The 26,639-nt window shown below is 42.7% G+C and overlaps 1 protein-coding gene across 8 annotated transcripts in view; it reads left to right on the top strand.

Annotated features, from left to right (window-relative positions):
* KCNMA1 (potassium calcium-activated channel subfamily M alpha 1) overlaps nucleotides 1-26,639 on the top strand; it is a 728,885-nt gene that overhangs the window by 551,831 nt on the left and 150,415 nt on the right. For all 8 annotated transcript variants that reach the window (XM_037056365.1, XM_037056367.1, XM_037056369.1 and 5 more), the window contains exon 15: nucleotides 18,086-18,195. In XM_037056365.1, coding sequence (XP_036912260.1) covers nucleotides 18,086-18,195 — 110 coding nt within the window. The remainder of the gene's footprint in view (nucleotides 1-18,085; nucleotides 18,196-26,639) is intronic.

Raw genomic sequence — 26,639 nt, 5'->3', positions numbered from 1 at the left:
GATTCTAAGTGATAGCTTTGCTGGGTAGAGCAATCTTGGCTGCAGGCGTCTGCTTTTCATGACTTTCAGTATTTCTTGCCAATCCCTTCTAGCCTGCAATGTTTCTCTTGGGAAATCAGCTGACAGTCTTATGGGAACTCTCCTGTAGGTAACTACTTTTCTCTTGCTGCTGTTAAGATTCTCTCTATACCTTTAACATTTGGCATTTTAATTATGATATATCGTGGAGTGAGCCTCTTTGTATCCATTTTACTTGGGACTCTCTGTGCTTCCTGGACTAACATGTCTATTTCTTTGGCCAAATTAAGGGAGTTTTCTTTTATTATTTTTTCAAATAGATTTCCAATTTCTTTCTCTTTCTCTTTTCTTTCTGGCACCTCTATGATGCAAATGTTGCACTTCTTGAAGTTGTCTCAGGGACTGCTTGTACTATCCTCATTTTTTTGTATTCTTTTTTCTTCTTGTTGTTCTGAATGGTTGTTTTTTGATGCCTTATGCTCCATGTCATTGATTACATTCTCGGGTTCATTTACTCTATTGTTGTTTCCCTGTACATTGTTCTTTATTTCAATTAGTGTATCCTTTGTTTCTGACTGGATGTTTTTTATGCTGTTGAGGTCCTCACTAGGTTCTTTCAGCAACCTTATTACCCATATTTTGAACTTTGCATCTGATAGATTGCCTGTCTCCATTTCATCTAGCTCTTTTTCTGGAGTTCTGATCTGTTCTTTCATTTGGACTGTGTTTTTTTGTCTCCTCATTTAACAGCCTCCCTGTGTTTGTTTCTATGTATTAGGTAGAGCTGCCTTGACTTTGTGTCTTGGTAGTGTGATCTAATGCAGTAGGTGTCCTGTAGGGTCCAGAGGCACAGCCTCCCCTATCACCCAAGCTGGATATTTGAGGTGTACCCTTCCTGTGGGCTGAGTACACCCTCCTCTTGTAGTTGAACCTTAGTTGCTGTTGACAGATCAATGGGAGTGATTTACCCAGGCTTGCTAGCTCCAAGGATTGGCTGTGATCACTTACCATTAACTTCCACTCTCTGTGGAGGATCAGCTATGCAGGGTGGTGTTACTTCTATGTGGTTTGTACCTATCCACTGTGTGTGCTGACCCTGAGGTTTCCCAGGTGGTGCAGGCCAAGGTCAGCTCCCACCTGTGTTTTTCCTAGGGACACCCAGCCTGGCTTAAAAGCAATCTAAGATGGCTGCTACTTGTTCTTAGCTTGGAGATTCCCAGATGAAGCCAAGCTGTGAATCTAGGCTGGCTGCTGCTAGTGCCTGACCTGGGGCTCACTGAGGCCAGCAGTTGCTTGTTTGAGAGGATTTAGGAAGTTGTGAAGTGTGAGCCAAGACCAGCCATTCATATGGAAAAACAGTGGTAGTTTTGTAAGTTGGTTGGGGCAGGACCTCTGGGGCTCTCCAAGGCAGCTTAAACAGTGTTAGCCAGGTTCTGCCAGCTGTGTGGGAGGAGGGTTTAAAAAAATGACAGCTGCCTCTGCTCATCTTGATGCCAGACACTTTCATTTCTCCCTGTATACCACTGGTGCCCCAGCTGCTACTCCAGCGCTGGAGCTCGGAGGGAGTGAGTCTGAATACATGAGTCTGTGTGTGGGTTCTTTAAGAGGAACTGGTTGGGAAGTTCTTTAAGAGAAAGTTCTTTAAGCTCCAGAAGTTTTTTCCATGGACTCAATCCCTGCTGATTTTTGTAGCCAGAAGTCATGGGGTCTTATCTTCCTGGCACTGGAACCCTGGGCTATGGTGTCTGGTATGGGGCTGGGACTCCTTGCTCTCAAGATCTCCCTCCCAAATTTGTATCCACTGAACGAGGGTGAGGGATCATCCCATTCCATATCTGCCCCTCTCCTACCACTCTGGATGGATACAGTTTCTTTAATTGCATAGTTGTTAGACGTCCATTCAACTTGATTTCTGATGTTCTGAATGATGGTTGTTCTATATTTCAGTTGTAATTTTAATGTAGTTGTGCAAAGAGGTGAACCTTGTCTGTCTGTGTCTCCATCTTGAAGACAGAAGTCCTTGGTTTACTTTTTAAAAATTCATTCTATGTATCTCTATTAAAGGGTGTGTTAGATTATCTATAATGTAATTATTTGTATATTTGGATATAGGTGTAATATTTTGTTAATTAGTTTTCTCTCTGTTTCATTTGTTTAGTTCTCTCCTTTTTTCTGTTTGGTTATTTTGAACATTTTTAGTATTTCATTTTTTCCATTGTGTTTATTATATGTCTTCATATAGTCTTTTAACTGACTGAAAGTACATATTTAATTTTTCAAGTCCATTTAGATAAAAAATTTACTCCTTTTTAAGTAGCATAAAGAGACCTTACCAACCTACATGTCTCTTTACTCTTCCCACTTTTCTGTTGGTTTTCACTTTTTTTATGCATTATTACATCTGCATCCACTGAAAACCCCATTGGACAATATTATAACTTTTGCTTTCAACCATCAAACATATTTTTAAAGAACTCAACCAAAGTATAGTATTTTATATCTATCCTGATATTTCCCATTTCTGTTGTTCTGTCTTCGTTCCTGATGTTCCAACTTCCCCTTTGGTATCATTTCCACTCTGTCTGAACTATTTTTTTTTAGTGATTCCTTGAGAACAGTCTTCTGGTAACAAATGCTATTTTCCTTCATCTGAGAATGTCTTTATTTCACCATTTGTCCTGAAGGACATTTTTGGTAGTTTGACAAATGTTTTTGTTTCAGTGTTTTAAAATTGTTGTTTGACTTCCTTCTTGCTTTCATTGTTTCTGATGAGAAATCCTTAGTCATTTGAATTGTCATTAATCTAATGAGTCACTTTTCTCTGGTTGCTTTCAATATTTTCTTCTTGTCTTTAGTTTTCTGTCATCTGATTATTTGAGCATTATTTCTTTGGGTTTATTCTGTTAGGGCTAAGTGAGTTTCTTGAATGTCTAGATGTATCTTGTATGGAATTTGGGAAATTTTCATTCTTTATTTCTTCAAATGTTTGTTCTATGCCATCCTTTTTCTGCTTTATTTCTGGGTTTTCTATAACACAAATGCTGGACCTTTAAAAAAATACCACAGGATGCTAAGGCTCTATTTATTTCTTGAACCTTCTCTCTGTTGTTCAAATTCCACAAGTTATGTTGACCTAAATTTAAGTTTATTGATTTTTCCTCTGTTATCTCCATTCTATTATTGATCCCATCTAGATTATGTGTTAGTTATTGTACTCTTCAATTCTAGAATTTCTCTATGGTTCTTCTTTGTATCTTGTTTCTGTCTTTCAATTCTTTATAAAAAGTGTCCTTGCTAAATTATTGGAACATGTTTGTAATAGCAGCTTTAAAGTCCTTATCAGATGATTCTAATACCTGTGCCATCTAGGCATGGGAGGCAAGTTGAGAATTTTCTGGTTATTCATGTGCCAAGTAATTTTTTATTGTATCCTGGACATCTTGATTATTTTATGATGCAACTCTGAATCTCGTACAAATCTTACAAAAATGTTGATACTTTTATTTTGGCACAAAACTTACCTGCTTGATTTTAGGCTGCCAGTTCTGACTAGGGAGGCTCTGCCATTACTGTCGTGTCCTGTTAGTGTTTTGTGTTAACGATCATTCTCTTTGGGATGAGATTGAGGTAATCCACCCGTACATCAGAGGCTAATAATGTGGCAAGCTGCTTTACAGTGGAACCCAGCACATCTGCTGGGTACTGTAGAACAAAACGAGGTGGTTGTTTCAACTTCAAACTCATTTGGCTGATTTAGGGAAACTTGGGACACCAGTAAAGTGACACTGAGATCAATTTAGGCATCCGTCTGCCATCTTGAAAAATGGCGTGAAATAAAACCTTTCAACTGGGTGTAACTCTTACAGTTTTTATCATTAACTGTGACATGTACTTCATGATAACAAGAGTGATGCAGTCCACTGATAAGGGTTTCAAGTTCAAAGAAATACAGGTGCCCTGCCTTAACACTGTGCTTTGTATACGTGAGGGGCTGGGGAGTAGGATGGAGGTGGATGGTATTTATTGACCTATGAGTGAGAGATAGCATTGCTTCCTCCCTTGTATCCATGCTGTGTCAGTAGGTAGGGTCTGTCCACTGAGAAGTAACATATATCTCTGACCTTAGTTTGCAAAAGCCCTTTTGCCGTCAATCTGACAATAGAAGTCTGTATTTAATCCTAGGCTTTGTATTTATGGCATTGCCTTTAGGATGATGGATTTATTCAGGTTCTCCTTTTTCTAGACTGAAAAAAATAAGTGTAATTTCTTAAGGCAATTCGGTTGATTTTTTGTTTTAGCTAAAGTTTGGTAGTGAGATGGCCATTTCTTTCGGTGGTTCAGCATTTTTTCTTCTTGAATTGTCTAGTGAGGAAAGAACAGGTGAAGAAGGAATATTTGGTGTTCTTTTCAGAATGCAGATTAGGTATTAGGCCTGATCATCCAAAGATTTTGAAAGGTATTTTCCTATCCAGATCCACCCCTAGACCACTGTGCTACCCCAATTTGCCCACCCAGCCCACACCCTCCCCGTCTTCCCTTCTTTGTAAAGTGTGAGGACAGCTGTGTAGCTGTGCAGTGGGGAGAGAAATGGGGAAGGAGAAGAGCTGTGAGACTCTGATTTAGGACTTGATTTGTTGGAAGACCTTGGGCCGATCACTAAACCTTTCTGAGTTTCATATTTATCCACTATAAAAAGTGGAAGAGCCTAGAGGACTGGTGGAGACATTATCAGTGTATGAATACACCTAACCTCCTTCTTCCTTCTTAGAAGTGATTGGTACTATTTGGGTTTCTGTTTGTTATGAGCCTTGGGACTGGGTTTGAATTGGGTCACTAATGAGAGAAGAAAGAGGGGTGAACCTAATATAATACTATGCTTTAGGGCAGTATAAAAGCATTCCTCTCTATATTGCTTAAAATTTTGTGTTGCCAACATGTTTGTAAGTGACTAATGTGGGGGAAGGTCCCTGGAACCCTTTATGGTGAGGTAGAGTTGGCAGAATTTTCTGCTTGAATTCATTTTCTAGGGCAGCAGCATTGTTCATCAGCCTTAATGACACTGGTTTCTTCAACTCCTTCAACCCTCTGTCAAAAACCCAGCCCCCACCTCATGGGCTAGAAGGATTTATCTGCATGTACAAGTGAAAGCTGGGTGCATCCGTCTGTTTTTTCTCAGGCCTCTGCAGTGAATGGAGATGCTCTGACTATTCTTTCTGATATGTAAGGAAAGCCCATCTAGCAGTGCAGTCTTGCCCAGGAGAGCACGGCGGTGCAGGGATTGGAAGGAAGGCTGTGTGCTGGAATGAGGTACCCGTGGGGAGCTCGGAGAGGTAGAAATCTCCTGGGTCCTGCCTGGAGGATGAGACTTGCTTATGGGACCAGTGAACACAGGGCCAGAGAGGCCTCTTCCTGACCAAACAGGATCATCACAAATTCTTTTTCCTCCTCACCTTATACCAGCTGCAAGATGAGGGGCAGCCTGGCAGTTTTCTGGGGATACTGAACTTTTACGAGTGCTAAACTGTTCCAAGAAATGCAACAAGGAGAAAAGTGTGCCCTCATAACTCTTATCAGGAGGCATAAGTTGTGGTTGGAAGGGAGGCTTTGGTGAACACTTTGGGGTAGGAGGGATGGGATCCCTTCTCCTACAAAGCATGCCCGGGGAACCATAGATGTTTTTTAACCTGCCTTTTAAAAAGGGTGACCCCCATAACTACAGGCTTTTCTTTTGGTGTGGCAGTATGTAAAATTGGGGCCCGGTCTGAACTGTTGAGGGCAGTAGAGGCTGAGAGCTGTTACCAGTGGTCATTCTTCTCTCTTAGCTCCCCACCTAGTGCTCTGCCTCTTCTCCAAATACAAGTTGAACAAGTAATTCTTAAAAATATGTTTGGACAAACTCTAACTTATTATCATGTCTATCATGTGGACTCAGGATGTTCCAGATACAAAAATCTGTCTGGGAAGTGAGGCAGGAAACAAGGAGCAAAGCCATTTGCTAGGAAGGAGCGTGAGAGATGAGTATAGAGAGTCCTCAGGGGAGGGATGTTGGCCAGAGTCAAGTGCAGGACCCAGAAGGAGCTAATCCAGTCTACCCATCAGGACCATGCTGGCCCAGGACTACTTTCAGAAAGCCAAGCTGAATCTTCCTACATCATCTTCAAGTGTCTGTCCACACAGGACCCTTCTTCTCTTTTGAGAGACCATCATTTCCTCCAAATACCTAGCCTGTCTCTTATCATCACATGCACTGTGAGTGAGCTTGCTGGCCACAAGAAAAGGCAGAGGGTAGGGAGGACCTCCGAAGAACACTGCTTTCTTCTGGGGACAAACTCAAGTGGCTTTGTTTTTCTTTTCAGTCCAGAGGATCATTTGATGATCAGTGATGTTCCAGGCTTTTATAGCAACAGCTAACCACTAAGAAGTCATGAGTCACAAGCCCAACATCTAACTGGCCTGTGTTCCCTTATGTGAGCAGTGGAGATGTCTCCATCCTCGCCATCACCATCCTCACCACCCTTACCATCGCCATCATCATCATCACCAGCATCATTACTCGTTACTTAGAATGATAACTGATATTTTTAGAACATCTACAGAACGCACACTCAATAAATGCCGTCTTTTAGAATGATTAAACACCAAGGGCACTTGGCATCTGACACTGTTTTAGGCACTTTACATGCATCACATCATTTCCCCTGCCTTCCTAGGAGGTAGGTACGACTGGTGCTCTCATTCGGAAGGTGAGGGGATGGAGGCTTAATACAGTTTGGCCCAGGGGTGATCGGTGGGGTGTGGGTTTGAACCCGAAATCTGAATGTGCTGTGGCACTTTCCACATTACGAGTGCACTAAGGATCTTAGTCCCCCGTAAAAGGAAACTGCTAGGCCCAGCTTAAATACCTTAGCAATTTATAGGCTGCCCACTTTCAATTTCTGAACCAAATGTCTTTTTGATGAGGCCTACAGTCTACTCTAGGATGCAGCAGAGGGGGATTTCTGAAGTCATTTCTAACTTCCTGTGAAAATATTCCCTGACTGGCAAGAGATCGCCCAGATAACAATGAACACGCAATAAAGCGGGTGCCTCTGCCTTGGATACCTGGCTCACAAATAACCCATTTGGCTTCCCAATCACCCTGATCCCTAAAGCTAGCAGAATTTATGCCCGCGGCTGGAATGGCTCTGTTCAGCCAGAAAGTGAAAGTTTATGGCCGAACCCCTTGCTCTGAAATGAAATCTAGTCTCTTTGGCTCGCCTTTATTAGGCCGTATTGTACAGTGATAGGAGACATAAGTATTCAGAATCTGCTGTCACTAAAACAGGACTGAGCTGGCACGCACTTTTGTCCTCACACTCAACACTGTGTCCTAAAATGGGAAGGTTGAATAGAAATTAGGGCTACATATCAGGGCCATTTTCTGAAACTTCATTTTTAATTGAATTAAATATAGCCACACTGTTGTTCTCTCTTTACACATTGAAGTGTGGGACTAAGCTACCAGAGGGGTCATTGGATCAATGGAGAGAGACTAAGCAGATAAATCTGGATCCTTGAAATATTGTTTTGACTAATTACCCCAGCAACCCAAACACTTGGATACCCATCTTGTACTTAATTAGCTACAAGCTCTCTCTGTAACTGCTCCAGCGTTTAGTGATGCTCATGGAAAACTTTCTTTTTGATCTCTAACTCAAATCCTTTGGCTGCGATTGATTCTCCTTAATCTTTGGTCCATAAAGGCGTGATGGAGAAAACTTGTTCTCTGTTCTTCACTGTCTTTGGGATTAGGTCCTTGTTACTCACTGTGTTTGGGCAGATCAGTGTTGTCTGGGAGCCTGTCAGAAATGCAGGTTTAGACCCCACCCCAGGACCACAGCATCAGAAACTGCACTTTTCTGAAACCCGTGGGGGATTCACATGCATAAGCTCAGGACTCAGAACCTCAGAAGACTTTGTTACAAAAGCCCTCAGATGTGCCCACCAGGGAGAAATTATCTGGGGAGTTAACATCACTGGATGCAGTGGGGTTCTCACCAAATGTCTAAACTACTGAAGATTCTGCAAAAGCATAGCTCTTCTAGTGGTTTGTCTCATCAAAAGCGAGCTTATAATTCTTGCACTGATTCAAATGCTTTTCCGACTTCTTTGATCTTCTCCCAGTTCTAAATATGGAAGTAAATAATCAACCAACCATTGTGTTTGGCCTCAATTTTAGACTTTAGGAGTACTGAAATTGCCAAATACAGTCTTTGATGGGCTCAGTCCCTTTGCTGTTGCATTGTTGGTTGATTCCAATGCTGATGCGTTGGATCCATTGGAATCTAAAAAGTGAGACCCAGGAGAAGACAGAGGGTGAAGTCCCATGAGGAAGTGGTGAGAAAAGGGGGCTCCTTCCTGCAGGGGTGGTGCTGGGCTGCTGCTCTGGCAGGAGGAAGGACTTCAGTTAGATCCTTAGTGATGCACCAGATCCTGCGAGTCTCTTTCCAGTCCAAGCCCTCGTGTCACTGGATTTTGAATTAAGAAAATCGTCAGCAACTTCTAAGTAGCCCAAGATGTTCTGGGATGGCAAAATTTCCCAGAAAAATATTGCTCGTAGGGAGACGTGTTCTGGGAAGTTTAAAAAGGAACCCAATTATACATGCTCTCTATTTGATCCCAAGAAGGAAGACTTTTTCAGCACTTGGAGGTAAAATGGGTTCATCTATCTCATGGTCGAACAGTAAATGCTATGAAGCTGTCAGCGCTTACTTGTGATTAGATGCCTGGGAAAATGGCGCTTGTTACTTTGTGTCTTTTTCCAGCTTTGTCTTCCTTAGTTCAGTTCAACAGATACTAACTAAGCACCTCTTACCACGTGTGGATCATCTCCTTCAGCCCTGCCAGCATCGCTGGAGGCAGGCACAGCTCGCTGGGGAAATGCAGAAAGGCCTCGCCAATGAGGTGCACACAATGTAAATGTTTGGGAAGAGTTGGATTTTGACAACTGAAAATGGCCACTGAGATCTCACTCTAGCACGGCCCATCTCTACCAGCTGCGCCTTAGAATTGAGGGGGTTCTGGCCCTAAATGCCATGTTCCCCCCTTAGAGATTTACAATTCATATTAATGTGTTAAATATTCTAATTGCCCTCAAAAATCTCATCTGACTTTGTTAAGCCCAGTGCTTTCCAAATTTGTTTCACCCATTCATCAAGCATTATTGAGCTACTACTATGATCTGTGCACTGTTCCAGGTCCTGGGGATTCAGGTAAAACTTTCTGCCTTCAGAATGCCTCCAATTCAATGGGGGAGACCCTAGAGCCCCCCTTCACTCCCTTTTGTTCAAGGTGATGCCTGTCAGTGACTTCCATGGAGCTTATTTCAGGGAATCTTATTTGAGAGTGACTCTACGGACACTTGGGGGTAATGTGGGAAGGAAGGTTGTGAGACAGAGCGTGAGCAGTGCGACTGCAGGACCAGGTCACCGCTGTGTCCTGCGGCCTGCCTGCTGCCCGTCCTCCAAGAGAGAAGTAAGAGAAGGGGAGTGAGTGCTTTGAAACTTTTAAAGCAATTGACAGATAGGTTTTATATCCGTTGAATCTCATGTACTTTGCATGTTCTCGTCTTTTCATTTCTTTCTCTTTTTTTCCTGTTTTTGGAATTCATCATTTCTGTTAGAGTTTGCTGAAGTTTGAGTTGGCAAAGAGTGGATATTAGAAATAAAACTAAAACCCTGGGCTCTCACCTCAAATGGTTGTTCTGGAAAGTCCTGTGTGCCGGGGGCCAAGCTGCCCTCGTGGGGATTGCCTGGCAGCTGGCTGGAGAACACTGGGCACTCCCTCCTCATTCTGCCCTGTTTAGAATTATTCTAGGGATGTTTTAAGAACCCTATTATTTGAAGCGCAAATAAAGATGTTTTTAACTATCAGCAAGATTGCAAAACCAAAGTCCTATGTGAATAGCTAGAAAACAGGCCAATATTTGAAAAGATCTGGCATCTCTTAAGCATAAACACCTTTGTTACATTGGAGATAAAAATAAGGAGAGAGTAGAAAAACCCTCTATTTAAAAAAAATTGAAAAAAAGGACCAATTTTCTGCCACATAGGTAACACTTTCTTAAATGATTTTTTAAAGGTCCTCAAGTCTCTCTCTCTGCTAATCTTCCTTTTCCCTAGTCCCTCTGACACTCGGTCTTCAGAATTAATCTGGGCTGGGGTAGCACAGTGGGGAAAAGCCGTATACTCTGATGCTTTGGGGGTGTGGTCTGTTGATCTCTCTCTACATACCTCATATAGGCTGATTTTTAAAAAATAATTTTTATTTATTTTTAGAGAGAAGGGAAGGGAGAGAGAAAGGAAGAGAAACATCTATGTGAGAGGGAAACATTGGCTGCCTCTCTCACGATCCCAACTAGGGATCTGGCTCACATCCGAGGCATGTGCCCAGGCATGTTCCCGTTCGACTGGGAATCGAACTGGCAACATTTTGCTTTATAGGCCAGCACCCAATCCACCAGCCAGGACTGATTATTTTTCATAGTGTGTGATGGGAGAAATCTTATTTGATAATCTGCAGTCCACTAGTCTGGAAATAAGAGATCTGGCTCAAGTCCACCTTGAAATTTATCTCTAGAGTTGTTTATTTATTCATTTAGTGCTGAAGCAACCAGTAATCTGGCATTCCATCAAATTCCAAATAATTTTTAAAAAATTGACATTGTCCTGGAGCCTTTGGAAAAGCAGAGATCCTTTCATCCTATCTTCACTGGATAATGCAGTCTGAAATAGGCTATGATTGTGGAATGCCAACTGGTTCTGGAGTCCCTGAAGTGCAATGCTGCTCTCAGAAGGGCAGCTGACCTGAGTGCACATCCTAGAAGTACAGCATTGTTCGGCAGTTTGGCAAGAAAGAATTATATTCTGAAAAGGTGCAAAGTACCATCCGTTCCCCACCTTTTCTACATCTTGTCTTTGGTTTCAACTGTTTCACCCATTCTTCCACCCCAGAAGGCTATGGAGTGAGGCATTCTCCCTGTGAGGACCTAAGCTAGCACGAATTAGGCATTCTGTTCTGTAATTCTGTGACTTGATTTTAGGGTCTGTGATCATAACTGAAGAATGTTGAGGCTAGGAAGGGAGAAAGAAGGAGATAGCCACATGCTGGTGGATAAAAACTGGAGCACAATTATTAACATGGGAACTTAGAAGGAAACAAAGGAGAAGAGAACCCAGGGAGCCGGATGATACAGTCTTCTCAACACTCAGTTGTCCTAACATTATTCTCTCCAGCAAGGGATCCTTAGGTGCAACATGAGCTCAGATGTTCCCCAGAGACAGAGCCTGCAGTTGAAGGCTGGGCAGGAGTGACTCCACTCCACTTTGTCACCAGCCCACACACGCACCAGCCTAGGGCCCATGGATGTTGATTCCAGTTTTGTAATTGTTGTCAAAGACTTGACACATTCTGTGGGCTCGCTTTTTTGTAAGAATAAATATGGTTTTATGGGGTCAGAGATGCTTTGGCCAGTTCATGTCACTGCAGTGTTTGAGACCGTCTCATTGTAAAGAGCAGTGACAAATGTATAATTTATATTTACAAATATTCATTCACAAGTGGCTAATGAAGTCTTATTAAGTACTTTTATGATTTAAAACTGTGAATGATTTAGAGGAAGAATAGTAACTGAGAATTCAGGTAGATTTTTAAAAAAATTATAAATATAAAAATGACCCACTATTAGACCAGCCTTCTACTCCCTATTTTGGGCAATGCTAGTGTGTATGTTACGACTCACCTCTTCTTATTGCAGCTGTTAAAATAATGGTCATTGGTTTTTATAATTTCCTTTCAGTTCATTATTTTTGATGTGCACAATATAAGATATATTTGGATTAAAACAGTGTACTTGTTTTCAATTAAATAAGGATTGGTACATGATAATCTTTGGAATTATTTACATGACTCTGGAGGTAGGGATAGACTTTTGCAAAATTATTTGGCTGCAGTCAACATGATTATTCTGACTCATTGCTGGGAACGGAAACCAGGGCGGTTGTAACATAGCCCAGCCAGGATGGCTGATTTTTTACATTCACTGGGCTGTTAGCATTAGGGAAACATAGTTTCACTCTAATCAGAGAAAGCATAAAATATAAAAGGTGTCATTACCAACCAGTCATTAGTAACACATGCAGAATTGGAATCAAGAGGGTGTTACTTCCCCCAGAGCCAAGGCTGATGGTTCCAGTTGGAAGGTACCTGTGATGATGGAGTCACTGGCCCCTAGCCGGGTATACATACAACATTTACTTGGGGGGCTTGAACTAGACTGGGTGAAAAATTAGATAACGAAGGGGAGTAAATAAGCCCACGAGAAGGGTGGGTGCGCTGGCCCGGTGGCGCAGTTCCTTTTTCTCCCTGAGGAGGCTGTGAGTGGTCGATGCACATCACCTGGGCATCTTTGCGAGGCGCTTTTCTGAAGCAGCGGGGGTTTGACGTGACAGTCAAAGGAGAAATTGCTGCCTCAGGAAACGCTTTGCCTTTGACTGATTGCTGAATGGCTGGCAAATTAATTTTGGCACCTTTCCTTAAGTCATTTTCATCCCGTTCCTTCATTTTTCTGCTGGGAAGTGTGTATTCACATTACAGTTAAAAATACGTTGACAACACAAATGTGGAGAACAGCATGTACTATTTTAAGAAAGAAGCTGTAGGCTGAAATGGTTCCATTTTATAGAATAGAAATGATGCCATCATGCTCTCAGAGGAGGCCTGAAGTCTCTTTCAGCTTGACTCAAAGTCTTTCTGACCTCTCCCCGAGTCACAGGCTCCAGAGTTTAAGGTTTTGAGTCTCTGAGGATCTTCTGATGCGATATTTCACCCTTATGTACTCACATACAGCAAACCTTTCCTGTCCCTGCCCCCTGAATTTTATCATCACTACTTCTGTATGTTTACCCTCTCATCTTTAGCAAGAGGTAATTGATAGGTGATTAAGAACATGAACTCCGAATCTCTTTTTTTTAAAGATTTTATTTATTTATTTATCTTTAGAGGGGAAGGAGAGAGGGAGAGAAACATCAATGTATGGTTGCCTTTTGTGCATCCCCTGCTGGTAGTTGGCCTTCAGGGAACCCGCCTGCAACTCAGGCATGTGCCCTGACTGGGAATCGAACCGCGATTGTCTGGTTCGCAGGCCCACACTCAATCCACTGAGCTACACCAGCCGGGGCTGAATCTTGTTTGAACCACCTATTGGCTTTGTGACCATCAGTGGGTTCCTTAACCTCTCTGTGCCTGCCTTAGTTTTGTCATCTGTTAAGGTAGTGAATCACAGTGACCGTAACTCGCTCCACCCTCTGTAGGTCTCTTTGTACGCTGTCGTTTTCTCTCTGTCAAGCAAGCACCGTGTTTTAAGCTGAATGTATTTTACACTTAATTTTTCCTTTCCTAAGAATACATTTCATTACTGCTGACAAAGATAAAAGGAATGTGCACTTTTGATTTTGCTTTTCCAAAATGGGTCAAAGATACCGTGCTTGAGACAGAAAGGGAAGCCTGCCTGAAAAGTTATCATTTAAACAAACCCATGCTTCTGGCTGAAGAATGAGGTTCTGTTGCCTGCGCTGTGACAACGCGGTGACGTCAGGCCTGACTGCTGACACGGCTGGCCAGGTCCTGTCCTGGTTCTGTCACAGCTTGTCATTCCTGCCCTTCAGGATTAAAGCATCTCCACAGAAATCAATGACTGATTCTTATGCTCTTATATTGTATACATGTTTTTAATGAAATTTAATTGTGATAAGTATACAGAACATAAAATTTACCATCGTTATCATTTTTAAGTATTTTTTGGTTGTTTCTTTTGTGTGTGTGGAACATTTATCAGAAACTGAAAAACTTGTTGACTTATCTTTATGGAAACAGTGTTAAAGATGCAGACATCTTAAAGGGTTATGAGAGCAAATTTAAACTCCTCAGTATTTCTACAGTCCATTCAATGCTACCACATCTAGTGTTGTAGACCCAGTCTGAGAGTCTGCATATGTATATGGAAGAAGCATTTTGCTTTCCAGGAAAGTCCAATACATTTTTTCCCTAGCACTTGACTTTGGATTCTCAAGCATTTCAAATCAGGCACAAAGGCAAACTTGCAGAAAAAGAAATGTCAGAAAAATCAGTAAGAGTCAGATGTATCTGGTCAGATAAATCATAACTGGGTATATCTGGTACTTTTTCCAGCAAAGAGAAAAATATGCAGAAATAAATGCCAGTTCTAGTAGGATTTGATAAGCAACTAGAACAGGTCCTAAGGTACACAATATGCTCCATAAGTATTAACTGAATGACTAAATCAGCAAAACAATTTTTGCTAAGTTCAAAACAAACACGGATAATACAGTTATTCTACAAAGAATCTATTAAAAAGGTTTAGTGATTAACTTACAATAAAATTTGGTCTAAAGAGTAGTCCTATTAGGACATAGATGCATGAAAACACTGACCATAACTAAAAGAGTCATTTTAAAGCCACATTCATTTCCATGGGGGGTGGGTTGGGATGGGAGTAATAGACAGAAAGCTGTACTTGAAAAATAATTAAATAAATTAAAAATAAATAAATAAAAATACTAAAAAAAAAATAAAGCCACATTCATTGAGAAATACCACCAATAGTAAAAAAGAATTGAAATAAAGGTTAGTACTTTCATTGTTTTTGAAAATCAAGTGTAATGTATCAATTAGCATCATAAGGAACACATTGTAAAATGAATATATCTGCTCAAAGAATAGGCTGAAATCTTACACTTCAAGAATGTAGTTTGTTCACAAAGCTTTACTATGAGGACTTACAATTAGCAATCCCTCATATAGTATCCTATTTACCAATAAAATAAATTATGATAATATAATGCCCAAATATTCCATATTTCAAATTTTTACTAATACAGACTAGGCTTTCATCATTATTAGTTGGAATTAATGACCTCTGCTTATAGAGTCCAGCATGTCTTTTATTTGGAAAAAGGAAAGTTGAAATTTTATGATGTGAGGAAATGAAGAAGTTCATGCTTAGGCTGAACACATTGCGGTTAATTTTTTGAATCAGATCATTTAGCAGTAGAAATGTTTGAGTGCCTTTTTTTTTTTAAAGACCCCACTCTGGGGAAGACCAATTTGTAGATAAACAACCCATACCCAGCAGCATTGCATAGCTAATGTGGAATGTGTGTGGGGGCAGGTTAGAAGCAGCCCAAGTTAATGAGGTTAGCCAACATGATCTAATCAGCCCAGACTGAGCACAAAGCAGACAAATAGCAGAGAATCAGGGAGTATTCAATTTATTTCTAAATTATTTTTGGTTTTTGTAGTTTAGAGTGTCACCAAGTAGAGAGTAGATATGCATTTTCCTCTGTTTCGAAGTCTCTTTCAATTTCAAGAATTGTAATTCCTCTGCCAAATTACTGTTGGGCCATAGGCAAGATGCCTTTTAATTCAACATCAGCACAGGAAATTACTAAGACCCTTCTCCTGTTGGCTAGGAAGCTCCCTCTCATCCTTCCCCCTTACCAAACCTCTGGTGGAAATGAACCTGAGGCAGAGCTCACGGATATCCAAGCACACTCCACAGGCTGGCCTACCTGCCATGGGAATCAGTGAAGTCCCCAAGCTTCCAGATGGGCTAGGCATTCTTGTTGTTACTCACTTTATAATTTTTAAAGATTGGTTCCATTTTTTGGGAAAATTGAACCAGAGACATGGAAATGAAGAACAGACTGACAGTGCCTAAAGGGGAGAGGGGAGGGGATAACAAAGGGAAGAAGGGGAGGGGTCAGGTCAAGGAAAAAGTATAAAGGACCCATGGATGAGGACAATGGAGGGCAAGGATTGAATGTGGGGGAGAGGGTGGGAGGGCAGGGGAAAGGAATGGGGGAAATGGGGACAGCTTTAATTGAGCAACAATAAAAAATTGAAAAAATAAAGATTGATTCCAAAGTCAAAGCCTTTTCAGAAATTCCTAGCATGAAGAAGATTGTTGGGAAAATCAGTTGAACTTGATGAATTAGGGGAAAACCCTACATTTTAATGAAAATTAGGGTAATACCACTCTGGAAGTACATTTTACTTCTTGTGATATTCAAGATGGGGTTGGAAAAGCCTTTTTTTTTAAAGTAGAAATAGATTTATTGTTTTATTGTAATATGAGGACTGTCTAGAAAAAGTCCAGCCATTGTTATAACAAAAACATTTTGCACAACATTGGTGTAATCTGGCAGCCAAGGAGAGTGGACTGGAATGCACATGCGTGGACAATGATGACTTCACTGTACTGGTCAGTGGGGGTGGTAGATGCTGTGGAGTGAGCATGTGTACTGTGTGGGCATCACATTCAAAATGACTGAGGGCATAGGGCAGTAAATCAGCATCCAATTTTGTGTTAAGCTTGAACGTTCTTCTTCAGAAACTATTCGAATGATTCAGAAGGCTGCAGCTATGGGCAACTGGGGATTGGCAGCTTCGTCATGACAATGCCACCACTTACGTGTCACATCTCATGCAGATTTTGGTGAAACATCAGATTACCCAGGTGGCTTGGCCCCACTTCATCAAAGATTTGGCATCGTGAGACCTCTGCCTTTTCCAAAACTAAAACCACCTTTGAAAGGGAAGAGCTTTTAGACCATTGATGAGATTCAGAAAAATTTCACCAGGCAGCTGATGGTGATTGGGAGAAGTGGATGAGGACGTCCTTTCATACACTTCATAGGCACCAAAGAAGGTGCCGACTTTGAAAGGGACTGAGGCATCATTGTCCTTTGTATAATGTTTCTTGTATCTTGTATCTTCTTCAATAAATGTCTGTTTTTCATATTATATGGCCAGGTACCTTCTAGATAGAACATACATATTTTCATTGTAAAAGTCTTCAGACAATAGAGAAATCTATAGAGAAAAAGTGTCATTTTACATCTCAGACATAACAACTGTTAGTGTTTTGTGGTAAAGCTTTCTAGATTTTTTCCATGGCTTTACAAACATTCAGATTATTATGGGGTATTTAATAAAACAGGATCAGATTATACATGCTGTTTAGTAATATGCATTTTTACATAATTTCTATATTAACATATTTCCATCATAATTTTTAATTGCTCTTTGTATTCCATTGTATAAATGTATAAGCTGTGCTTTTCCCCTCAGTTCTTCATGAATAGAAAGGATGTTCTTACACATATGTCTTTACATACCTGTATTTTAGGACTATAAGATGCACTGGACCATAAGACACACCTAGGTTTTAGAGGAGGAAAACAGGGGAAAAATTGAAGCAAAAAATGTGGTAAAATATTTGATAATATAAGTAACATACCCCCCCCCCCCAGTGAGCCAGATAAGCTACATTCAGACTATAAGACACACCCCCCTTTCCCTCCCAAATTTGTGGGGGGAGTGTGTCTTATATTCTCAAAAATACAGTACTTGTCTACTTGTTTCTTTGCTATCAGTACTTAAAAATGGAATTGTTTAAATGAGTATGGGTTTCTATAAATTTTGTAACAATTATAAAATTGCTCTCCAAAAAAAACTACATCAATTTACCTGCTTACCAATATTGCAGTGAGTCTCCATGTGCCTACATCCTTGGAAGTCATACAGGTTTAAATAGAAGTAGCCCTGGCTGGGTGGCTCAGCTAACTGTCTGGAGTGCTGTCCCATGCACCACAGAGTTGTGGGTTTGATCCCCGGTCGGGGTTGTGTATTGGGGTAGGACAATGATTGACGTTTCTGTTTCTCATATCAGTGTTTCTCTTGCTCTTTCCTCTCTCAAGTCAATAAACACATCTTTGGGTGAGGCTTACGAAAAAAAGAAGTGGTGCTTTAGAGGGGTCATACTTCTAGCCTGTGAATCTAGGGTGGGGGAAAGGTTCAAGTGGATGATACACTTGTGTTCCTGGTTTTGGGTGCAGGTCGCCATCACATAGCCAGTGCGTTCATTTGCTTGCAAGATGGTGGAACTCAGGTTTTCCCTTCATAGCCTAGTGTCATTATCTTAAACCCTCTTCTTGTTCTTCTCCTTTAGATTGAGGAAGACACATGGCAGAAATACTACTTGGAAGGAGTCTCAAATGAAATGTACACAGAATATCTTTCCAGTGCCTTCGTGGGTCTGTCTTTCCCTACTGTTTGTGAGTAAGTGACCACCGACCGTGCGGTCCTTGGCTGCCAGGGATATTTAATGCCCCTCACAGAAGAGATCTCTCACCTCTGCCCAGCATAGTCAGGACACTTGAGAGTTACAGACTGTGCCCTGTGTGCTCAGCCTTGCGTGATGAACTCAAGGTGGGTCCTGGCGTGGTCTCTGCCTTGGGCGTTTCTGCTGGCCCTGCTTTTCCTCCAGACCTGAGAATCTCAGGCGTGGATCTATCATTTGTACTAAATCAGGAGCTCACTTTAGCTGTATGTCTTCAGTTATGCTCCTGTGATGTTGATGCATTTATGGAAGGAGCTGTGAACCCAGGTCTTTCTGATTGTACTAGCAAATCTCGCTAGCCCCTTGATGAAAGGAATTTTAATTTCTCTTTCAATAAGTCATATCATGGAGTTATCAGAGAAGCCACTGTTCAAAGTGTGTTCATGATTTGCTGAGGAAATGCAGAACCACATGAACCAGAAGGAGACCTGGAAAAAGTCTCTGACGTGTACAACTGTGATGTTGTAACAATAAGAAGACTCAGCTTCTTCTGACACTGGCTTAGCAGGGTGAATTTGAGCCAGGGCAGCCCCCAGTCGGCCGTAGACCCTCAAGGTGGAATAGGTGATCACATAAGGGGTATGACCTAAGGAGTGTCAGGTGTCCTGGACCCTGAGAAACTTCCACCAGGACAGTGCCTCAGCTCCCCCACTTAGCATCTCTGATGTTGGTTTAAGTCAAAGAGGGGCTTTGTTCTCTATGAGGACACAAGCTCCCCTGGAACGCTGGAACATTCAGCCCGCCCCACTGACACCTTAGCAAAGGATGTGAGAAACTCAGTCTCACTGATAGCAACTGGGAAGAAGTGGGGGAATCTGGGAAACCACTGGGCTGAGGAAGAAAAGCTGTTCCCTTGTGCTATCTGCCTGCCTAGAAACGGAATGGAACTTCTAGAAAGGCACGTCTAAGGAGGACAATCCTGGGGACTCTCAGGTTCCCCTCACTCGAAGTTTTCTGTTCTGTGCACTGTGGAGAGGGGATGGAGCGCCTGATAGCTTGGGGTTTACCTGGGGGTGCCTGCCAGTGAACACAGCAGGTGCACTCAGCCTGTCCCTGGGTCCAGACCTCGAGTGATACAAAACGGTTTGGCTGTTTACTGAAATTTTTCACTCTGTCTCTAAGTGAAACTTTAAATGCTAAATGGACTGGAAAAGTGAATAGGTAATTGATTCGGAGGAAGTTATTTTCTGAAAATGGATGCCCTGTTGTAACTCCCGTGTGTTCCTGTCTCTGAAAGCTATTTCTCCTTCTGCCAAGAAAGAAGTTAACTGTTCAGAGGCGCTGGGTCCTGGAACACGGAGGCTGCCCCTGGGGACTTTTTCCACCTTGGAGCTTGGCCAGCCTAGGATAGAAAGCCTGGGAGAATTCAGGACTTACATTAAAAAGCTGATTCTATAAATAGGCGACTGTGGTCTCCTGTGCCTAGTGAAGGGGTGGTGAGAGCCCCGAGGGCTCCCATGGTGTTGGAGGCATCAGCAGGGAGTATGTGAGGCCACCTCCCTTGGTTGCCAATTTCCTCTGGCTTGACCAGTGTTTATGTGTCATGGGCGCTCTCCCGGAAGCCTGCTTTCCCACTGCTTCTCTTCTGCTCCTGGGAACCAAATCATTGCGTAGGGGTGTTAACCTGTAAGCTTAGTGTTGCTGTCCCCGAAAGTCGCAACTGGGCAAATTTACCACAGGGTAAATTTAACTCATGCCATTGCCCTCCACAGTGTTTCATTTCTTAAAAGTTAGTTGCCAGTATTTCAAAATAGAGTTATTTCGCCTAAAGAATGGATTTCTGGCCACTCCTGAAAATCTGAGGAGCCAACACAGTGCTTGCATTTCTGGTGAATGCTAATTGGCTCCAGTTTGCTGTAAGGAAGGGCTTAGGGTAGCACGCCCCTCCCTTAAACCAGTCCAGATCAGCTTGTCCAGCCCAGGCCCAGCTCTGTGGACACGGGAGCTTGCCAACTCCGGCACATAGGTTAATGTGATACTCCACTGCCCTACAGAGCCAGCTCGAGAGCCGGTCACGAGTGACCGCTGTAAATATTTCCTTTGATTGATTTTGAAATTCAGAACGTGTCCCAAGCAGGGCCAGATCCCTCAGACACACCTTGTTGTGAGAATTTAGTATGGGTTCAGTACAGCTTCCAGCATGCAATAAAACAAAACAGCCTTCTGATGTGAATGAGAATGTGTGGGACTTCGTGCTATTCTTCGTTTAACACAATGATACAGCAGAGGCAGAAATAATCAATAAAGAAAGGACATTTAATGAGATTTAGGAACATCCCAAAACATTGAAGCTCTCCTCAAGCATTTGATTATCTGGAGGCTTAATTATCTGTGTTTTCTACTTTAAATGAAAGAAAAGCCATAATTCAAAGTTACCAGCAGTTTAATGATAACACTCTTCAATTCAGGTTAATTAAAGCACAGCCGTAATTAGAGTGTAGTGTTGTATATCACCAGGCTGGCACATAAGTATTTTCATTGCAGTAAGAATTGGCTATTTAATTTCGGAGTGACATAAAGGATGCCAAAATATATTTTAAGCTGCTTCATGTAGACAAAAAAGAATTGGGGAATATTCTGGGTATAATAAAGCACAGATAAAATATACAGATTTTCAGAGCAGTTTCTATAATTATGCACTGCATTAAAACAGTATGCAGCATGTAACATCTTAAGGCATAAAAAAGAAATTTGCTGTTCCCCTGGGCTGGCAGAAAGCCCCCTCTGCAGGGTGGGGTCACAACACAGGAGAGTTTGGTGTGATCTTAGAAGCTGGAGAATCATTCTGTGAAGATAAGGGAGTGGGATGGGTTGGTGAAATTTGAGGTCTTTTTCCAAGAGGACAGAATGGGGGAGGACGAGAGGCAGGAGGGGCAGAAGCCTCTCCCCACCCCCCACCCAGTGCAAGTTTTCAAAAAATTCCAAGTACAGAGATGCTCTCTCTTGTCCTAGTGAGGTGCCCACCAGCTATGTACTTTGATTTCTTTGCATCAACTTTCTGGCTTCGCTACATGTCTTGCTAGAAGGATCAGCTTTGTTCCAAAAATAGTAGCTAATTTAGATAAAATGCAATATCGTTTCTAAATATTATGTTTGCATTTTATTAGTTAATTGTAACAATTCTGTGAGGTTTAGATTAGTGTCACTATCCCTGATTTACCAATGGGGACACAGAGCTTGGGGCCCCTTCCCCAGCCGCCCAGCAGACGAATTAGAGAACCAACCAGCATTCCGATGCTGGGCCTTGTGCAATTGGGAGCAGCTTGGAGTCACTGCTTGGTGAAGGCTGGCTAATTAACAGTCGCCTGGGGAGCTTATTAAATGGAGAGGTTTCTAGGATGCATCTTCAGATTTTAGTATCTGGGGTAAGGCCCCCCAAATTTGCATTTTTTATAAACAAGTCAGGTGATTCTGATTCAGAGTTTGAGGACTGAGAATCCTCATGGACCCCACCCCTCTATACCATAGACTGGAATAACCTGTCTTATTCCTCACTTTGGACTCAGACACTGGAATGTGTTTCTCTCTGATTTTAGCCAAATCGTAGATGTGTAGATCGGCCACATCTTGCAAACTAAGATTTGGGTCTCTGTGTGAGCTTCCTTGTCATCATTCCTTCTCCACGTGGGTATTCTTCCATGTCCAGGGACACAGGAAGTGGTCTACCACACCAGGAAAATCACTGACTGCTCCCCCCACTCCCCACACCTCATCCAGATCAGTATAGGAAAAGATGTGGGGTGGGGAACCCGTCAATACTCTTGGTTATGTTTCCACCGGGGATTATAAAAGCTGTTTCAGGCTGGGAAGAATAGATAGAGACTGAATGTGGAGAAGTCCAGAGGAGACAAGGAAGTTCAGGGTACAACACTCAGTGGCACCTGTTGGCCTTGCTGGAGGTCCTAGTGGGCATGTCTTCACCTTCCCTGGGATGCTCTTGGGAGTGGGTGTTTTTTTTTAAGGGCCAACAACTCCTGAGTGCTTCTCCTTGGTTTTGGGTAGCTGGTGTGCCTCTGGGCCTGTGTGGCAGTAAGATCAAGGCAAAGGAGCATTGGGATCTGAAGGAGAGGGTGCCATCCATGGTTCTCTGAGCACCAGAAAAACCCCTGCTCCCTTGCCCTCCTACTCCCCACCTTCCTCAGTATGTGACTCTGGAGGGTGCAGAGAGCTAGCACCAAGCCTGCAGGAAGCAAGGGGTGGTTATGCTTCCCACTGAAGTGTGTTGCTCTTGAGCAGTGTATATACTAGGATGCTGTGTGATGTCACGGAGTGTGAGCTGTGGAGTCGCAAAGGCCAGAGGTCATACCTCCAGATGGGCCACTTGCTGGATATGTGGTTTGGGACAAAATGTTTGATTTCTGAATACCGGACCTTGGACTTGGTACGTAACCCCAGCTTCCTTATCTCTGAAATAGGAATGATATTACTTATCTCTCAGAGCAGGCTGATGTCCTGTTCCTCTCTTGCTCCTCTCTGCGCCCTCCACTGCTCCATCCTGCCCAATAAATATGATGTAAGCACATGGGAAGGAAGAAATCCTCTGTGGCATTTCAGGTTGTAGTTCCTCTTACTTTTTAGAAAGTTCTGCCAACAGTCACCAGTCAGTCAGTTAAATAGATAGTTCATGAATGGGGGATGTTAGTGCCAGTGTGCCAGGCATGGTGTCATCTCTAGAGGAACCTGCAATTAGATTTGATCACATATATGCCCAGTAAAAGATGAATAATAATACTTACAAACATCAAGTAAAAGATTCCGTGTCCCTCCAGCAGCTGCCTTCTGAGAGTTTGCAATCTGGCTAAGGAAGATGATCCCCGTTGTCAGGGAGAGTGGAGCACCTACTGATGGGCGTTTGCTCCATGGGTGTGCACAACGGAGGACAGATGCTGAGAGTTACAGGGAGACAGAGCTTCCTGTAGGCTGGGGGCGACCAGGAGACCCTTCCTGGGAGAGATGGCCCTTGATGTGTGCCCTTTGAGGAGGTTGGACTCAGAGAGAGAATAAAGAGGGAAGAGGGGTTGTTGCTAAGAGGCAAGGAATCAGGAGCCACGCAGAACCACACAGAACTCTCAATGCCCTGGTCTCTGAGAGACTTGGCAATGAGAACAAATTGGTCTCTGCTTTAGATGGCAGGAGGAGACAAAGCAGGTATCTTATGACATGTGATACTTTCAGGGGGAATCAGAGATAATGTTTTTATCACGAGAACTGACAAATGAGGATACACACCCCTGCCTCCAGGTGGGAGAGTGAAGGCCCCGGGGGAGAGGAGGGAGGTGGGAAGGAAGGAGGGGCCAGAGGGAGCCGTGGGCTCACAGGTTCGGCCACAAGAGCACCACGTTCTCGGTTCTGAACCAGGAGCCTATTAGTCATTCATGACTTACAAAATATAAAACCTTAATTATGTCAGATTTTACAGCTCAGAGGGGATTAGGACAAAAGATTTATTTAAAATATAGTGTGTCCCTCTCTGTCCCGCTGCAGCTGGCACAGCCGTTAAAATTGAGATTTGATGTGGAGAATGTAATGCCCAGGCAACTTGGGGAGCTATGGCGGGTCTTTGTGGTGCTGATGGGCAGGAGTTCTGCCCTCCAGCCCAGGCGCCAGCGTGGATGCTTCTTTGCTGGTTTAAGACAGTTTCGGGGCTGGGGAGGATTCTTCATTTCCTCGCCCGCCTGCATTCAGGGTCCCAAGCATTCAGAAAATCACGCTGTTTTCCTGTGTGGTTTTGTGTGGGTAGATCTTTCCAGTGAGGCCACGTGAGGAAACTTAAAATTGAAAGCGGCCCAGAGAAAGCTGGGTCTCCTGCCCAGTGAAAACCATAGCTAGTTTAACTTGAGCTCTGTGACATCATTAGTCTTTCGGGACAGACGTCCTAATTTGAACATGGAGCTGAAAGAAGCTGGCAGACCTGATTGTTTTGTGACAGATTTGTTTAGCCAGATTGTGGAAACGAACATTTTATGAGAGTTTATGGAAAGGCTCAAGTCTCAGTTTTCAAAATTATTTTTCCTCAGAACTGGCCCTATTCATCTAATTATCTGTACCGAACATATATGAACGTAGATAGGAATATGGTATTTATGAGTTTTTCTACTCCAGGGGCCCAGAAGGCACGCAGTGACCCGTGCGCACGCGAGTGAATAAACCGGCGAAGGCTACACAGGCAGCGGCAGGTCGAGGATTCTCTGCGGGCAGGGTCAGGGGAGCGGTCCCGCTGGAAATGGGATGGATGCCACAGGGTTGCCTTGATGCTGGTACTCACAGCACACACGAGGTTTACGTTTTGTTTCTGATTAACAATAATAGCAAAGCTTTCTAAAATTCATGTATCCACCTTTTAGACAAAGGCTCATTGTCCGTATCAAAGACGGAATTATGTTTATGTTGAAACGTCCCAGGTATGCTAGGGGAGGGGTAGTGCTTGTGTGCAGTTTGGAGGGCTGGCTGTTCTAAAGCCTCCTTACTCCACCCCGTCCAAGCCGTTGGGAACCGGAATCTGAATATCAGCTCATAAGCCTTTTAAAATCCCAAATCACTTCCATTTTCTTGATGCTGCATCTTATGAATCCCGCTGTTTTGAATTTTTTTTTTAACTAGCTGTTTCCATTTTGAGAGTCTATTATTTTAAATCAAAGCTTTGTCATTCTAGCCCCTGGATCCCGAAGATCTGGTTTCCCAATGCCCAGTACTGACAGCCGCATCTAGTCTGAGCACACGTGTCAGCCTGGCATTCCCAGAGCCCTCTGAGTATCTGAGGAGGAGCTGGTGCTTTGGGTGGAGCGGGTTTGGAGGGCACACTGAGAACTGCGTCTTTGGGCGTCACCCAACTCACTCCTGGCCCCAAGCCACGAATTTGCTTATTCTTCTGAGCACATTAGAAGGTGCATATTCTATGACAGGTTTCTATGCTTAATTCACACTAGCAAGCAATCTTTCTAGTCAAGGGAGCTGATTTGATGGCAAGAATAATTTATGTCCCTCTGGGTAGGTAGAAACAGTTGGACTCTAATTCTTAAGAGCCTTTGCTCAGGAACATCTGGGTCGAAACTACTATAGTTAACAGATGATGCTGGTCGTAAAAAAAAGGCTTTGTATAATGTCATTGTCAAATTGAGTAGACCTCTACTTAATAATTATCAAGAAAGCAATCTAAGTTGTTATTACAACAGTTTTATTGCAGATGGCTGGTTTAAGACCTTTTTGTGACAGTGGCATTTTTTTTCTTGAAAAAAAGAAAGTCATTTCTATTCCCCTGTAATTATTTTTGCAACTAGCAACAGCATCCTGCATTGGGCATATTGGGACATTTTATTTTAAAAACCAAGAATTAAATTCTTGCTAATGTGTGGCTGATTTCATTCTGTTTATCACATTGTGAAATTTCTTTCTTCTTTCTTATACCTTGTCTCACCCCGGGCCTCTTTTCTTCCCCCACCCAGCCCTGTATACATTTAAATGCCGTAGCCTGAGTCAAGCCACAGAAAGACTATAGGGACTGGATGAGCAAAGCCCGTTTTGCTTTACAAAAGAAAAAAAAAAAGGTGTTGAATGATGCAAGTAAATGTTCAATCTCAGGACATCAATTTTGGGTAATCTGAAGGCACATTCTTGGGGGCATGCTTCTTGTAACAAGATTTGTAGAGGGTCCCAAGGAGAAATTAATGTCTGTGTCTTAGATTTGTGCTTACATTGTGTCATAGTGGATTGAAGGCAAAAATTAAATTCCCTTCTACACCCTTCTGTTATTTCCTTCTACACCCTTCCTATGAGCCCAAACTGTGTGCTTTTACAGAACAAGACGAGAGGCGTTTTGTTTCACGATTCTACGTGCACTTCCAGGCCTTCTCTGTCTAACCTAGATACTCCCAGTTTACCACTTTATCTCTTCTGAGGTTCCACTCCCCATTCTTTCATACATTTATTTAATCAGTATTTATTGAAAGCTTATGCTTTGCACTTTCCAAAATGCCGGGGAGAGAAAGCATGTGTATTGCATGGAAGAAGCTCAGTCTAGAGGGTAGAGAGATGAATAAATAAAGGGTCACCACACAAAGCCATACCCCCGCCCCTGTTTACTCGCCTGGATCTGTTTTTCCCCACTGGATCCCCAACAGGGGCTGCGCCTCTGCTTCAGCCTTAAGCCTAGTACCCTAACATTGGCCAACTTTCTGTGATAGGATCTAATGAAAACCCGATTATGAGGAGAGACATAGTTCTGCTTCCAGTGTAAATAGTAAATTACTCAACATTGATATTTTGCAAACATCCAGATGATGCTCTTAGAAATTAAAAACATAGATACCTGTAGGAGACAGTTAATAACAAAGAGTGAAGAGTGAGGTCTAAGACAACAGGGAGTGGTGGGGACTGTGGCATATTG

This window comes from Sturnira hondurensis, unplaced genomic scaffold (genome assembly GCF_014824575.4).
Source record: "Sturnira hondurensis isolate 20B ecotype Veracruz unplaced genomic scaffold, ASM1482457v3 Scaffold0008916, whole genome shotgun sequence".
In the NCBI taxonomy this organism is placed as follows: domain Eukaryota; kingdom Metazoa; phylum Chordata; class Mammalia; order Chiroptera; family Phyllostomidae; genus Sturnira; species Sturnira hondurensis.
This window is presented reverse-complemented; position numbering and strand designations above follow the sequence as displayed.